The 17,939-nt window shown below is 36.5% G+C and overlaps 2 protein-coding genes across 10 annotated transcripts in view; one reads left to right on the plus strand and one right to left on the minus strand.

Annotated features, from left to right (window-relative positions):
- The window catches only part of LOC145243674 (uncharacterized), a 284,330-nt gene extending 280,245 nt beyond the window's left edge, over nucleotides 1–4,085 (minus strand). The window contains exon 1 of one of the 2 annotated variants that reach the window (XM_080106723.1): nucleotides 3,928–4,085. In XM_080106723.1, coding sequence (XP_079962849.1) covers nucleotides 3,928–3,963 — 36 coding nt within the window. In that variant the 5' untranslated portion in view covers nucleotides 3,964–4,085. The remainder of the gene's footprint in view (nucleotides 1–3,927) is intronic. The other variant, XM_080106724.1, reaches the window with a different exon arrangement.
- An 11,431-nt stretch (nucleotides 4,086–15,516) lies between these two features.
- Nucleotides 15,517–17,939, plus strand: part of LOC145243675 (ELKS/Rab6-interacting/CAST family member 1-like) — a 412,696-nt gene continuing 410,273 nt past the window's right edge. For 7 of the 8 annotated variants that reach the window (XR_013862932.1, XM_080106725.1, XM_080106727.1 and 4 more), the window contains exon 1: nucleotides 15,517–17,632. Coding sequence is in view for 7 of the 8 variants with exons in the window: in XM_080106725.1 (XP_079962851.1) it covers nucleotides 16,607–17,632 (1,026 nt within the window). In the remaining variant the exon portion in view is untranslated. The remainder of the gene's footprint in view (nucleotides 17,633–17,939) is intronic. The other variant, XM_080106726.1, reaches the window with a different exon arrangement.

Genomic DNA, 17,939 nt, shown 5'->3' on the forward strand with positions numbered 1-17,939 from the left:
CTTGGAATTGATGCAATACAAGCACTAGGAGGCGTTACAATCACAGCAGCTAGAGGTATCAGGCTTGGAGAAGGGAAAGACGTCTGTGCAGCCATGTCGATTGAAGAAAAGGACTTCTGTGCTACATTTGATGACAACGAAAGGGTGTGGACTGCAAAGTGGAAATGGGCCATGGGCCAGGAACCAGATCGGCTGTGCAACACGATTCCAGAGTATGCAGTTTCTACCAAGAATAGGGCCGCATATGAAGAAGAACTTCAGATGTGGATTGACAACGGTTGGTTAATACCATACCCACAGGAACGTCTGGGACCACCCAAGGGATTAATTCCGCTCATGGCTGTTGAACAACCTACCAAAGAAAAAATTCGTCCCGTAATGGATTACCGAGAGTTGAATCGGCATGTTGATGCGTTTACCGGAAACGCAGATGTGTGCGCTGCTAAACTGAGAGAGTGGCGTCAAAAAGTGAGCAATGTAGCACTTCTGGATCTAAAGAGGGCCTACCTGCAGATACGTGTCCATGAGTCATTATGGCCGTTTCAGACAGTACTACTCAAGGGAAAACTATATTGTTTGACACGTTTGGGTTTTGGCCTAAACGTAGCACCCTTGATTATGACAACCATTATTAAAACTGTTTTGATGCAGGATGAGACCACAGCAAAAGCTGCTTCAGCCTACATAGATGACATCTATGTTAATGAGGACATAATGTCTGCGGATGCAGTTCGAATAAAACTGAAAGCGTTTGGGTTAATAAGCAAAGACCCTAAGCGCCTAAAGGATGGAGTGCCCGTGCTAGGCCTCGAGGTCTGGGAGGAGGGCAATACGTTGCGATGGAAACGAGGGAGCCCACTTCCAAAGTTACCCAATGTATTAACAAGACATACTGTGTTTTCTATCTGTGGTAAATTGGTAGGACATCTACCTGTCTGTGGATGGCTCCGATCGGCAACAGGAGTGGTGAAAAGACGAGTGACTACAGTAACAAAAGGATGGGACGATGTTGCGGATAATGATTCTCTCCAACAAATGATGGCTGAAATGTTGTCCAGAGTGCATAGGAATGACCCTGCCCGGGGTGAGTGGCAAGTGTCTGGAAACGAACTAAATGCATGGGTTGACGCAAGTTCGTTGGCTACAGGTGTCGTGTTGGAGCAACTAGGTGTTGTTGTGGAAGATGCATGCTGGCTTCGTCCGAAAAATGATGCCCAACATATAAATTTGGCAGAACTTGATGCCACGTTAAAAGGTCTTAATCTCGCATTGCAATGGCAGACTAATGTTGTGCATCTCCACACTGACTCATTGTGTGTTTACCATTGGTTAACCGACACCTTGACTGGAAAGGCTCGAGTTAAGACTAGAGCTGCAAGTGAAATGCTAGTACGAAGGAGACTAGCAATAATTAAGCGTCTAGTTGACGAATACAGCTTGCAGGTAGACATTACGTTAGTCTCGTCGATGCAGAATTTGGCTGATAGCTTGACTCGAGTACCAAAGAGGTGGATCGATGCAATGAGGCAGGGATCCGATCTTCAACAACAAACATGCGCGACTGTAACGGATCAATTAACACCTGACCAGATCCGTATGATACACCAGCAGATTGGACATCCTGGAATTCAGAGGACTGCATATTTTGTCCGAAGAGTATGCCCTGCAACTACAAAAGCATCAGTGAAAGCAGCCATACGTTCGTGTGAAGAGTGTCAGAGAATTGATCCGGCACCATCCCAATGGCAAAAAGGGAAGCTCGAGGTGGAGGGCAACTGGCAGCGAGTAGGGATGGACATAACACATTATGGGGGCAAACATTTTTTGACCATGACGGATTGTGGCCTGACGCGTTTCACAATATGGCGCCTGTTGACACGACAGGATGCAGCCAGCATTATACAACAGTTGAGAGCCGTCTTTTTTGAACGTGGTGCCCCGATTGAAATTCTGACTGATAATGCCGCCACATTTCGATGTCAAGAATTTCAGAAATTCGTGCACGAATGGGGGATTAAAATGCATTATCGGTGTGCATATTATCCCGAGGGTAATGGTATAGCAGAACGGTGTCACCGCACCATCAAAAGAATTGCAGCCAGGACGCAGTGCTCTATTCCAGAAGCTGTGTACTGGTATAATATAACACCCAAGGACAATGCAACACCAGCAACTGCACCAGCCAATGGGATTTACCAATATGAACAGCGTGTGAAAGGAGTTGATGCCATACCATCAGTGGTGAGTGTTGTCAATACACCATATCAGGTGGGAGACCTTGTTTGGATAAAACCCCCAAATGCTGGGTGCACTACGAAATTTTTCCGGGGAAAAATAGATGAAATCATAAGTCCTCAGACCATGTTGATTGGTGGCATACCACGTCACGTAAAAGATATCCGCCCTTGTTATACCTCTTCTGATTCTGAGGACGATGAGGAGGATCACACACCGTTCAGAGATGATCCTGATCACTTACTGCCCCTTCAGGTGAGCATAGAAACACCACCAACAGAACCAGATGAGGGAATGATGGGACATACTGATGACAATAGTGAGGAGAGCGATGGACACAAGGAAGTAATGCCTCATCGAAATACTCGACAGAGACGAATACTGCCCACCCCCCGTGATTGCGAAACCCAGCGAGAAGGGATGATGGAGCATACCGAGGAGATGACGCCTCCGATTCTTCGGAGAAGTACCCGACAAAGACGGATACTGCCCCCCTGCCCTGATTGTGAGACACCGCCTATGGAACCACGAGACGGGATAATGGAACAGACTAGTAGTAATGATGGTGGTAATGAAGAAAACAGCAATGAGGAAGTGCTTCTTCGAAGGAGTACCCGCCAACGACGATTGCCCGCATGTCCTGTTTGTGATCATGAGATCAGGGGGGAGTGTGGAGAAATGCGTGACTTACCTGGATAGACCATGTGCGGGTCGGTCACCAAAAATAAATAAAAAGAAAGAAAAGAAATGGTCAAGACTCTTATTTATAGAGTAGTGATCACGTGAGTTAGAAGAATATGCAAATAGAGGTGAACGATTTTGCGATATAAAAAGCCTGTGTTGTTAAGAGGAGGGGCAGACTGTTGGCAGAAGTCAGTGCTGTCAGACGTGCTTTAGAGTTTTGTTATTATATGCTGTGTTCGATTGTTGGGAGAGAGAAAAGAGAAGAGGAGGAACCAAGAAGACATTCTGCAGATACTTGACTTTGTGTTGGTTATTCTTTATTTATTTACTTATTTATTTAGATTCTTTCGATTACTTTCGTTTTGGGGGGCACAATAAAAAAAAGATTAAAACGGAATGTAATTTAAAATTTCGCTCCATTTTTTAAACAACCGTAAAACAGCGTATTCTCCGCAAGTTTTACCGATGTTTTTTTTAACAAAGAAAAAAAAATTAACCACCACAATTACGTTCTAACATTTTGTATTCAAAAATGGCAGAATTATAATTCAAAATGATCAACTGCTGTTACCTCCACTGTATCTTGAGAACTCTTCAGCATTAAAACATGATAAATCGATAAACTCGAAAATTTTTATTTTTACTTGGTAATTATTTGTCATCATTTTTCGTAATTTTTGGAATTTATACTAATTTCGATGACACTAAATATGTAATAATGTTTTCACCTGAAATGCGTTGGTTTAAAACATCACATCTGCATAAGCACCATGCTCTAAATAATGCACGTCACGTGCATTATTTAACATCCAAATATATAAATGGAGATTCCCTAGTTTTGACGAATGTGGAAGAGAAGACATATGCAGACGATAAACTTGACCGTTTGGCGTTTCACTGCTTGTTTGCATGCTCGAAAGTGGCATTCCGAAACTCCACCAAGTTTTTTTTTTTTTTCTATAAAAACAAAACTTTTTTTTTAATTTCAAAAGAGAGAAATACAATTACCTGTCCAAATATTGATGTTGGTTGGTTCATCGTCATGTGTTAAATAATACTTCGAAATAATTTAAATTAAAAAAAAAAAAGAAGAAAATGTTATCTTTTCCTAAACTATTTTGAAAATTAGCGCCTTTAAAGAGTTGCCATAACACGATGGAAATAAAAACAAACTTCCGGTCCGGTTGATAAACACTTCCTGTCCGGACTAGAATTAGCAAATACTTTCCGGTCAGGTTTCGAAAACAACAACACCCGAAAAGTTTTTAAATATCTAAAAGTTTTGTTTTCTTCGCAGCAAAACTTTAACAAGCTTGTTTCTGATATTTAAAACGTCTTTTCTTTATTGTGGATAGAGCTTTATTTTTTTATTCAGCTTTTATGAAAACGAATATATATTGAACGGAAGTCGGAGTCGCTAAGCTTTTTTGTGAATAAAGAAATAATTGTTCACTTTGTATCTCAAGAGAAAAAGAAAAGAAAAAATGTGAAAAGGAAAAATAAAATTCTGCGAATTTCTATGGTGGCCCAAATGGGCCATAAACATTTTTTTTTTAACTTGAATATTACTGTACTTATAATACGCGTTAGATGTATTATAGGAATTCCAACAGAAAGTAATTTTGCTAACGGAAAATTATATAATGATTAAAATCGTTACATAACTTAAGCCTAAAAAAACGAAAAGCTTCAAATAAATTGGTACATTTTAAATTGGGATGATTATGCAAATGCTTCTAAAACATGACGTAATAGTAATAATAATTATATATACACTCGTGAGCAAAAAAAAAAAAAAAAAAAAAAAATGGGCCAAACAAATTTTATACATTTTATTGCTCTAAAAGCTATATTGAACGAAGAACAATTGAACAAGGAAACTTAAACGAGACTAATAACACAGAACAAGACATTTACTTTAATAAATGCTTAGGATGGAATCGCATTCCATTTTATTTCTCTAAAAGATCGATCCTTTTAGACATGTTCTCAACCAAAGTGGAACACTGTGAAGAAATGCTATTCCATTCACTTTGCACAGCTTCCCACAGTTTGTCATTGTTCGAAAAAGTTCTTCCATCCAATGAACGAGATATTATGGACCAAGTATTCTCGATTGGGTTTAAATCGGGGCTTTGACCTGGCCAAAATATCAGATTAATTGAATTATCAGACAACCATTTTTTTGTGACTTTAGCAGTGTGTGCAGGGCATCATCATGTTGAAAAATAATGTTCTGAGATATTCCCAGCTTCTGAATACAGTCCTGTTTCTAATATTCGAATGTATTCTTTTGCATTGATTAACTTCTCACATCTAATAAGTTCCCCAACTCTTGCTGCAGTAAAAGTTTCCCATACCATTATTTCTCCATTCCCGTGTTTAACTGTCATTTTTATGCAATTTAGTGAAAATCTTTCTCCAGTTCTTCAATTGCGCTATTCGGGAGCATTAGGAGCATCAGTAACAAGACAAAATCTTGATTCATCTGACCTGAACTCATTCCTGAACCAGTCTGTATCTTTCTTGCCATAACACAAGAAAAATCTCTTTCTATCATTGATGTTCTTCTTAGATGAAAATGACTTCTTTGAATACCTTTTAGAAGAAAATCCCATTTCTTTCATTCGTCTAGATATTGTATATCTAGAAAGAGAATTTCCAGCCCCTGTTTTGAATTCTTTGCTATGGTCAACAGAAGTTTTTTTTTCAATCCTTCAAAACAGTTAATTTAAGCCTTTGGTCATCCTTCAAAGTGAATGCTCCAGGGCGACAAGATCCAGATTTCCCTTTTACCAAGCATTAGACTTCAAACCTTTGACCAATTCGCTTCACTACAGAAAAAGATGTTTTCACTTTTTCTTTTCTTAAAATATCAAAAATCTCCTTGTAAGTCATTTTGGGCTGCTTAATCCTGCAATTCGTTTTTTTATATCCTCGCCAAGATGTGGTCTTACCATTTTTAGGATTAATTTTTTCACTCATTATTATATGCCATAATAATAATGATCTGCAAAATAGAAATTTTCAGTTAAAATTAACAAAAAATTCACAGAAAAATATTGAAAAATCGATTTCTTCCTTCTTCCACTCTTGGCCCATTTTTTTTTTTTTTTTTTTGCTCATGAGTGCATACTATTGAAACTCCGATGGTGTTATCTTCCTTGCTTGTCATGTGCACACTTTGCATTTACATAAATAGATGCAAGTCCAGAATTCAACCTGATTAAAAAAAAAAAAGTTCTCATGGATCTTTTGTCTCCGTGATTTTAGCCTCGTTTTCGTGTTAAAAGCGAACTGGAATGGACAAATCAACGAAATAAATAAAATAGTAAATAAAATAAAAGAAATTTAGTTATTGCCAATTTTGAATACAAATATTGCTTATTAATTAAATTTTGAATAAATTCACAATGATTTAAGCCCAAAGTGTTGTGTAATTATTTTTTTCAATTTTGAATCATCTCACATGTAATTACCATATAAAAACAACTATGAATTCATGCGTAATTACTTCAAAAATACCATTTCGTTTTATTTCTACTTGTACTTTATTCCTTTAATTTCGAGGAATTTAAGAATATTAAATGAAAAAGTATATATAAAATAAAGTGATTTTTAACATCGTAAATTTCCAGATTCGATTCCATATATCCCTCCTTTCCAAAAATATATATCTCCATGTATAATATTTTCCTTGCAGAAATTTCCCTCTTACCGTAGGTTTTCAATGACACATAAGAATACATGCAAATTTATTATGTCTAGACTATTAGCCACTATCTTATATAGCTTTAGTACAATATTTTAGACACATTTAGCCGTTATAATAAAATTCTACATTACATCCTAGGAGCAACATCATCACAATCGCAACCATCTTAGTTCCTATTCTTATTCGTAGTTCCTATTTTTTCCTCTTAGTATAAAGTCCTCCTACCACCATTAGTCATTACCGGGAGGAATTCTGCAATTTTGGCAGATATGTAACGGTTCATAATTGGATTATAAACTCCTAGACTTTAAGTCTCCCCAGACTAATTCAGTTCAATCTGATTTGCTGACCTCTGACCATTTTTATATTCTGAATTAACAAATTACAAAAGACAGTATAGCTTAAAAAACGCAGACAATGCATACAAATTTGATATGCTCACATAAGGCTGACTACACACATACCTAATGCAAGTTTTCTGGATATTATGCTTCTTTTTTAACCTGTATCGTATTTTCTTATATAAATTTTGGCTAAATTCACTCTCTCAAACAACACACATATAGAGGGGGTAGCACAACACTTACTCCCTCAAGACCTATTCGTTATATATTCCCATCATACACCGCGGTGATTATTACATAGTAATACCTGGCTACAAGCAACCAGGATTATTTAATTTTCCTCTTTTCATCACACCTCCTTTTTGATGAAAATAGCGACCAGACCCTTTACAATCATCACCTAACTTTTGGTTGTTTTCTTGTTCCATTTTTCCAGTATTTTCTCAATATTCCATGATTTTCGAACAATTACATAGTGTCTCACTTGTCCTGCTAATTGATTTCTTTGTCTACTTGATGAATGCTTCACTCACAAAGTTCCATACCAACGTTCACGTGTTGTAGACACCACCGCCAACAGCATACACTTTCTTCCCATGAAAGTCCCATCACCCTTACTTTTTGTAGCATTATATCCAGCCATTCCGATTACAACACAGTCGTCAATTAACTGCTTCCCATATTTCTACCCTAAAGCAAACATCACCATGGCTGGCAATGACAGCATCAAATATTTACATTTTGATTCGCATCGTTGTAGACAATGAACTCATTTATACAAAACTAATTATATTCTCATGAAATCTGGGTTTGTTTTATATTTGTTTGTGTTTTGTTTTTTGTTTTTTATTCAGTTCCATAACAAACAATTTTTTCATTCGATAAACAAGAAATTTCACAGATACATTTGTTGCCAGCAAGTACTTCTTATAAAATTAAGATCTTATTTTTCATTGTTTTCACTGATCAGCATTATTAACGTGAGGGAGTGTTTTGTTTAGCTTATAGTTGCATCAGGTGTTTTATGTAACAAGTAACAAAATGGAGGATAATTAAAAGTATTAGATAAAACATGGAACATGAACGCTTAAAAATTATTTGCTGGTGACATTAAACTGTGATCTCAGTCACCATCTTGACCACCAATGTACAGCAATGCCCCCCACTGGATGACACTACTGTACAATGGCTAACAGTGCACTAGAAGAAAGGCCATTTCATTTCAAAGCAGTCACATGCGGCTCGACAACAGTCATGATCGATAATGACTAACAATAACTAAATACAATTAACTGCCTAAAGACGTCAATGACCACCAGTGCTCGCCATTAAAGACAGACAATTTCTTTATTTATAAGCAATCCAATGAAGGCTTACAGTGAATACTACAAACACACTGACAGTTGGAAAGACAGCCAGGGTCCACTAGTAAACGTGAGCAAATGCAAGCAAACTGCCACAAGCAGCCAGTGAATGCCAATGGCCAATAATGCCTGCAAGTTGAAAACAGACGATTTTCAATTCACAGCAGTCAAATATAGGCTGATCCAATAATCTCCCCAAACCAATACTACTCGCCAGTAACCCCAGACATCGCCCGAATGTGAAAATAAGATGATTTAATTTGGGACACAGACGCCAGTGCCTGCTATTATAAAGGGCTGAGCACCGTAATTTAATTTGTTTATAGGAGAGGTTCTGATGGGCAACACCGGTACATTGGTCCTGCTAGTATATATATATATATATATATATATATATATATATATATATATATAGAGAGAGAGAGAGAGAGAGAGAGATAGAGAGACAGACAGACAGACAGACAGAGAAGAGTTACCAAAATCCTAAGTAGTACCAAGGTTTTCCTTGACACCAAATGTCTCTGGTCATGTGCAGTTCTAATAGGTCTATATTCCCAGGCTTTACATTCTCACTCTTTGTGAAGAGGCTAGTTTATTGCTAATCACCTGAGGTGCCTCTACTCGTGAATGCCGATGAGGCTTCTCAAGTATTTTTGGCAAGTCAAAGCAGTCTTCCTTTAGAGCACTGGTTCTTAACTCACACTTTTTGACATCATTATATTCAGAAACGATCTAACAAACATAAAAGATAATCATCTTCAAATTTGGACAGTGATCCCAAAAGAAAAACGTATGCCTTCTGTCAATGTGTCAAATACTTATTTAGTTATTGTTTTTTTCTTTTCCTTTTGCAAAACTTAATCAACAACAATTTTCCCCTACAAAATAAACACACCAAACGTCATGAATAAATATTTGAAGATTTAAAGAACTTGAAACATGAAAATTTTCTTCCAAATTAATGGATTTGGCATGAATTAGTTATAAGGGTTGATATGCTGTAAAATAAAACAACGTGTGGTAGATTAGACATGGAGACAGAATTACAACAAATACTAAAATATAAATGGTTCTAACTGTTTACCCTCTTTTGTTCTCAGCTATTTTCGTCACTTCCTAAAACTAACAACTTTTAACATGCTATATCAAAGTATTTCTAATTAATGAAGATATTTGCAAACCCAAAAATGTAACACATGTATGTAAAAATAATAAGCCAATGCGACATTGGAAACTCTTATAAAGTTAGAAGACAAACAGCCAAAACCATTCAGAATCCACAAGCAGACCAAACAAAAAGGAAATCACTTTGTCTACGAACATTTACTAACATTAAAATAACTTTTATAGTTATAATAACTCATACAAAAATTCTTTCTTATTAAAGCTTCGTATTTTTCAAGTTTCATTTATAAAACTTTGCTTATGTTTTAGGTAGTATTTCTTACCTGGTGAGACTTTTCTATCATTTCAATATTTCATTTTATTATGCATACTTGTTTATATATATATATATATATATATATATATATATATATATCAGGATATTTTTTTCCATGTAAGAAGTATTGACTGAATTTGAATTTTAAAGTGAAATACGTGTAAAATATGTCTTGAAGCCAATTACAACGTAAAAATAAACAAATATTACTTGTTTAAATTCATGCATGTATATTTCAGTGTTATACTCCTTCAAATTCAAATTCAGTCAACGCTTCTAACACGAGAAAAAAAAAATTACTCTGATATTCAAATCGTGTTACCAGACACATTCTTCCTGCATGTCAAAAACAACACTGCAGGTAACATCACGTGAACTCTCCACCCACTTTTGCTTCAATTTAGTATCATGGTGAAGAAGAAAAGAAAAAATTTTTAAATACTGACGCAGGAGTAGAACTCCTATATATAATTTTAAACAAGTAATACTTGTTTAGTTTTTGCATTGTAATTGGCTTCAAAACGTATTTTATACGTATTTCATTTTGAATATATATATATATATATATATATATATATATATATATATATATATATATATATATATATGTTCATTCTTTTTCCTTCGTTAAAACAATGATTTGTTACTCCAATTCATATTAAATGTCAACATTGTTATTGGCTATACGTAAACATACCCAAAAGATTGCTTCTTCTACAGCATGCATAAACCAAACCAAATAAAACCAAACTTATTAACTTTTAGAATATGACATAACAAAACCTTGTCAAACTGACACACTCCTGCAACAACCTTATCATCATCATCATGACGGGCTCCTTGCCCGGACCAATGTGACTCTTCCTCTCCAGAGTTTTCTGTCTTCCATCAGTTGCCTCAGATGTTCAGGTTCACAGTTGGCGTCGTGTGCTATTTGTTGGATGTACGTGGATCTAGGTCGTCCTCTGTTTGCACGTCCGTGTCGTGGAGTCCATAGCAATACATTACTCACCAATTCATGCTTGCTCCTCAGATAATGACCGGCAAATCGTAGGCGTCTTTCTCTGATGGTATTAGATATGGCAGGTAGATTGCCACAAAGTTGCTGCTTCATGGGATGATTTTGCCAAGATATATTTAATATTGTTCTTAGCATACGGGTGTATGTGACGTCTAGTTTTCTTTCCAATCTTTTAGTGAATGTCCAGGTTGTAGCACCGTAAACAAGGACAGACTCTACTACTTCCCTGAAGAACTGCTTTTTCAGTTTCGAAGTTCATACTGAATGTACCCATCCAATGCGGTCCATGCTTTTGAGATGCGAATTCCAATATCTCTCTCTGTGGAAACTATGTTGCTGCCCAGATACGTAAACTCAGCGACTTCTTTCGGTGTTGATCTAACCAAAGCCCTGATCTCTCCCTTCACATTGAAAGTCATAAACTTTGTCTTATCCGCATTAATGTGGAGACCAATGTCATTTGCAGACTTTTCTAGCTTATGTAACAGTGTTTGCGCATCAGCAGTGTTATTCGCGAACAAAGCAATATCGTCTGTGTTATCTGCATCAGTTATGTATGCTGATTGATGACGTCTGTTTCTGGATTCATTTAGGGTGAAGCCTGGCATGTTGTGTATATCAACAGAGGTGCGAAGTACAAAGTCAAGACAGACAATGAAAAGAAAAGGGGCAAGAGTATCTCCTTGTAGAACCCCAGTGCGGATGTCGAAAAATTCAGTGACCCCATCTGGGGACCTGACCATTGCTCGAGTGTGCTCATATAGCATCATGATAGCATTAATGGCTTCATTTGGAATGCCAAATGCTTTTAATATGCTGGCCATTTTTCCTTTATGTACAGAGTCGAATGCTTTGGAGAAATTTACAAAGATCATGACTGCCTCAATGTTTTTTGCTTTGACTCCTTCAATCAGTCTCCTAACAGTAAGTATGTGACTAGTAGTAGAGCGATTCTTTCTAAATCCATTTTGGTTCTTCCTGAGCACTTCTTCGATCTTTGGTTGGATACGGTTGAGAAGCATGGCATTGTAGATTTTTGCTGCAATTGGAGTGAGTGTTATTCCTCTGTAGTTGCTTGGTATGCTTAGGTCACCCTTCTTGGGGAAGGGAAGAATGCATCCTTCCCTCCATATATTAATAATTTTTTGATTATATACAGAATTGCATGAAACCACCTGTCTTCCATACTTCAAGAGGTATGTTATCTAAGACTGCAGCTTTATGATTCTTGGTCTTCTTTAGTACATTTAGAAGTTCCTCCATTGTAAAATCACCCTTCTCAATATCGAGTTCCTGTACAACAATCGGCTGAATTGGTTGGTCTGTTACTTCTGGTTTGTTTCTGAGTAGCTTTTCAAAATGTGCTTTTCATTTCGAACATGCATTTTCCGGAGTGTTTGCCTTTAACTTAGCTTTGGCAGGTCGTTTGTGCTCAGATATCTCATTTACTACTTGCCAAGCCAGATAGGATTGTTTGTTACCTGCTGCATTCTGGATTCGATCTATTTGTTCTTGAACATACTAAGCTGCTGAAGCGCCTGCTTCCTTAATTTTGTATTCTGTCGAGTGGGGTATTTATGTTACTTTTTGATTATGTTTTTTAACTTTTCTCGTTTTAATATTATTTTATCATTTTCCCACAGTACTTTTCGCTTTACCTTGGGCTTCAGAGGTATACACTTCTTTGTTGCTTCTTGGTGCGATCTAACGAAGTTTTCATAGGTGGTATTAGCAGTTGGTTCCTGCTCTTGTGCTTGCAAAGCATCAAATCTGTTTCGCAGTTCGAATAACCTTAAATTACATTATAAAGAAGTCACGATGCTGTTACAAATCCTACTGGAGGAAAAACTGCTAAAAAATGAACTCCAAATGGTTTTGTAAGGAAATTACCAGCTCTCACATATCAATTAGGTATCGACTGAGACGTATTTCTTAATTTGATGCCAAAAACAATGAAAAGTCGATTGCATTTTCATTAAGGTCGACTATTTTCATGGCTGACAGAAAGGCGTCATCAAAATCATTGCTCAGATTTCTTTTCTACTTAACAATTGCACCTGAGACAATGACTGCATGCTAATCACAGCGTTTTTTTCCTATTTTATCTCAAGTCTTAGTCAGTTAGACGTATAGTGTTCTCTTTGAAACTTTTTTAAAATATTAATTATCTTAAGAAGATAATTAACAGATGATATATATATTCTTACGGTGAGAGCGAAATAAAGTATATTAATAATATTCAGTATATCCATAAAATCATGTGATCACTTGATGTATGGTGCATTTGTTGCTGCTACGTGACTTACATATATTTTTTATTTTCTATTAATATTTGAGTTTTAATTGTAAGTAATTGAAAATAAATAAATAAAGAATAAATCACTCCATGACTTTTTGAAATTTGTGTGATGAGCATGCGCAGAAGTGCTCAAGAATTATATGCCAACACATAAAGTTGGGCCTACCTACGGCGAAAATGAGTTTGTCCAAAGGCTATATAAAAGCCAATAACAGTCATTTGGTAAGTAACTCCCAAGGTGCACTGGTAAAGTGTCGTGTTGAATCATTGCCGTTGGGATCGTGTCAAATAACCAACGGAGTTGTTCAGATCGTGTAGTGCCAAATCGTCAGAGATATTCGAGTTCAAATCGACAGATGTATTCAGGATCCTGTCATGTCGAATAGATGGGATTATTTGGGATTGTGTTGTGTTGAATCAACAGAGGTTTTTGGGTTGGAATTGACGATGTTGTTCAAGATCGTGTCGGGTCATGTGGATGAAATTGTCTGGGACCGCACTGCCGCATGTAATATTTTTTGCTTTTTTTTTTGTTCTCTCTTCTCATGTGAAACAACAGTTTGAAAGGAATTTGAAAGTCTTTAAACTGTCGAATTGAAAGTCATTTAAACTGGCTTTAAAATTCTTAATACAACATCATGTATTATTGCAATTGTGGTGTAAATAAAACAAATGAAATAGCCTGAAATACTAAAACAGACTTTAAAAAATTCTAGTTAAAATAATTTCATTACGACATTAAATCCACCAGAATGCATTTTGGTTTATTCATAAGAAAACCAACCATTTTAGTCTTGTTTGTAATTGTAACTGGGAAAAAATGTGAGTTTTTAAAGTTTGAAAGGAATTTTAGAAGCCTTTAAACTGTGGAATAGAAAGTTATTTAAACTGACTTTAGAACTGTTAGCAAAATAATCGAAATTTTTGGATAATAATTTCATTGATATAGACTGAAACTACATTACTGTAACAAAAGTTTTATTTTGTTACAGTTTTATAAAGATGTGGTTCACAGTTCAATTAATAATGGCCAAACGATGTAAAATTAAATCTAACTTTCAAAATCCTATTTATTATTTACTCACTAGGAGTAGTCACACAAGACATCATCAAAGATTGCTCTTTGAGAAAAACTTGTGTTGTTCCCTGGAGTCTGAGTGACAACAACTCTCCCCAGACTTTTAATATTCTTCACCTCTTTCGATAACATTTGCAAAAGAATTTACATGATTGCAACAGCTGTGAACCATTGATTTCTCGTCGGTGGCGACCATTGGTCTTCATTGGAATTTGGATGGCAAAAAGCCTCCCCCGTGTCCCAGTCCTCTTTGCACTCAGCCAGCAGAGGTCTGGCTAGTGCTTTCTATCCTCAGTCTTTCCATCCTTCTTGACCCTCCTCATTATTTGGTGTGATACCCGTTCATAGTGGCACTCACAAAAGGGGGGGGGCAGGCGATATCTTACAATTTCAGTTTTCATGATTCCATTTGATGTTCCTTTGTGTTTTATTTATTTTTTATTATTTATTTTACTTCAGTAAGTTTTAAGAGATCAAGGCCCCCCCCCCCTCCTGGAGCTAACACTTGATTCTGTTATGATTTAAATTTATATCCGAGGGCTCTTTTAAGAATAGATGCTGTTCCCTTGATGGCTGCTATTTGTATTTCATTACAGTTTGGTCTTCCAGGGATTGCTTCTAAGTATTTCTGAAGATTCCTTTTTATTAAGCCAGTTGCTCCTATCACAACCGGTATAATGTTTATTTCTTTCAGAGACTATGTCGTTTTTAGATCATTTTTTAGGTCCTGATATTTTGTTAGGACCTAAAAAATAATCTAAAAACATGTGTAGCTGTTTCTGTGTCTAGTTGGTGTGTGTAGTTCATGTGTAGTGTTAGTCTTCATTTAAGTTAGTCTTAATATTTTTTGCACTTTTCATTATTGAAATCCGTTGTATATTCTTAGCCAATCCCTTTGATTCCAATCTCTCCCATTCTTTTTTCAAAGTTTTTCGATATTGTTCCTAGCTCTCCTACTATTAGTGGTGTTTATTATTATTATTATTATTATTATTATTATTATTATTATTATTATTTGTTGTTGATATTATTTGTTGTTGATGATGATGATGATGATAATAATAATAATAATAATAATAATAATAATGTTGTTCTGATGAAAAAACAAAAACAAGATAGCATTGTTTAAATAATAAAAAAACAAACAAAATGAAAATAAAAATATTCCTGGGTAATGCTGGATAGGCATAACTACTCTCAAGATATACTTTGTTTAGTATTATACATTCCTTCCCCTTCCTGTGAATTATTATTATTTTGTAATTTTATTATAATCCTTCTGACCATCCGTATTTTTTACAATCTCTCCTGCTTGCTATCGTTCGCCACACTTTAACTGTGTCCGTTTTAATTCAAGTCGACGTCCGACCGGAGAAGAACCGCGAAGGATGGACACCGGGCAAAAATGATCAGATTTGCTTCCCTGGCAATTATTTAAATTCTCAACAGACAAAGGCTGGACCCTTGGATGACCCATGGTCGCACACAAATCGGATTTTACACTTAAAAAGTTGCCTTAAAGAAACTATTTTCTTTCTTCCAGGGAATTAGCGAGTGAAAGAAGAAAGTGATTATTATCATCGTTCGGTCTTTTTCCTTTCTTCCTCCCATCTTTTATTCTTCTTTTCCCTGCAAAAAGCTGTCAAAAAAAGCTGAGATTTTTCGCCTTTTTTCGTCCCTTTGTATTGTGTTTTTCGCCCTTTTTGCTTCTTAAAATTTTCGCCTTATTTCGCTTTTTATTTAGTTTTTCGCCTTATATTGCATTTTTTTTTTCGCCACTTTTGTTTAGTGTTTATATTTTTCTTATTTGTGACCGGTATCCATTTTTTTTCTCTTTCTTTTTATTAAAAGAAAGAGATGAGTTATTATCATTACTATTATTAAGAAAAAAAAAAGAAAAAAAAGCGTCAGTGAGAAAATAAAATTTAAAACTGAGAAACATAGATTGAAATTATTATTATTAATCTGCTTACTTAACTATTGACACCAAAACAAAAAGTTTATATTTTAAAAAATTGTTTTTGGGTGTGTGTTTAACTGTGAAGTATAGTTTAGCTCGTAATTATCTTTGAGAAAACTTATGTATTTTAACTTTCCTAGGATGACTTATAAATACATCTTATTTTATGTTTGCATAATAATAAAAAATTAAGAATTACTAAGTGTCGTAGCATTGAACTACTAACTTACTAAAAGTTATTTTCGGTGTTATGGTATTATTGGAGACTTCCCTAGTAGTAGTAGTCGTGGTAATAGTAGCCGAAAGAACTGTTGGTTCTAAATTTGGTAGTTATTATTGGCTGCCTTCTTTTTGGTACCATCTTCTTATACGCCTTCTTCTTTCTCCTTTTCTTCTTCTCTTCCAACATCCTCATCCGACCGGGCAGGTGCTTCTTCCTCTCCATCGCCGTCTTCTATTGTTAACATGTATAACCAGAATGTGTCTCGTTCCACTAGCAGACTGGACACTACTCCATCATCATCCATGTCAGCCTCCTCTACTTCGTCTTCCCGGGGCAACAATAACTCGCATTATTCTTCCTTGTCCCTGACGTCTCCATCCAAATCTCACCATTACAATAACTATGGCACCGATCCTCGAAGACATCACCATACTGCCGTTTCCGTCCACCAGACTGGCACCACCCAGTCTTCTTCATCTCTCTCCTCCCCTAACAAGATCTTATCCCCTCGTCGAAGCCGCTCAAGCGGCACAGACAGCAGTAGCCAAGGAAGCCGTTCTAATAGCCCGATGGACATGTCCATAGACAGTTTTCTCCAGTCTACAAGTTCAGCCTTTAACTTATGCCAGCCTTTTTCCATGGATGGCCACACTAGTCCCAACCCGAGTCTATATGATAGCCGGTCAAGTAGTATGACCAGTGTCCGTAGTTTAATGAGAGACCGGTCCCTAGATAGGAATAGTGATAGCGAAAGGTCACCCTCGTCAGGTGTACCAGAGATAGGTAGGTATATTGGAATCCCCGAGGAGAGTAGTCGTGAATTAGCCCCGACAAGTTCGGCCAGTGTCCGTGAGCGAAGGGCTGGTTTCCAACACCAATCTTCTTCGTCTTCATCTTCATCCCGGGACAAATCTTTGGACAGAGATTATCCTCACATGGGAGCCAGATCGCTGGAAAGGGATTATTCGTACCATCATAGAAGGCCGGAAAGAGTCGAGACCCTACCATCGCCACAGTCTGTTGTGGAGCTTCGCCTTAAGGATCAGATTATTTTCGAATTACAAAACCAAGTGACCGATTTAAACGAAGAATGTTTAAAGTTCCAAAGGGATGTCGAAACTGCAAATGAAAAACTTGGTTCTTGTATGAACAGCATCAAGACATTTTGGAGCCCGGAATTAAAAAAGGAAAGATCTTTAAGAAAAGAAGAGGCGAATAAGTGCAATTCTTTAAATGAAGAACTCAAAGTTACCCAAGCGGAACTAAAGGTAAGTCAATTCACTAAACTTTCGGGGTTTTTTTTTGTTTTGTTTTTTTTACTTTGTTTATTGTTTTTTTGGTATTATTATACAAACACCGTGACAGCGTTAGGGTTAGGGTTCAGGGTTAGGTTTAGGGTTAGGGGTTAGGGTTAGGGGTAGGGTTAATTCGCTGTCACGGTGTTTGTATAGTTTTACCGTTTTTTTTTCTGGGGGGGGGGTATAGTGCCAATTATTTACGTCAGCACAAGGGCAAGTTTTGACATAAGGTCGTATTTTTTTTAATGTGGAGGGAAAATCCAATTCCTCAAAGAGG

Source organism: Euprymna scolopes, chromosome 22 (assembly GCF_053919585.1).
Source record: "Euprymna scolopes isolate OS-2025 chromosome 22, ASM5391958v1, whole genome shotgun sequence".
NCBI classification, from domain to species: domain Eukaryota; kingdom Metazoa; phylum Mollusca; class Cephalopoda; order Sepiida; family Sepiolidae; genus Euprymna; species Euprymna scolopes.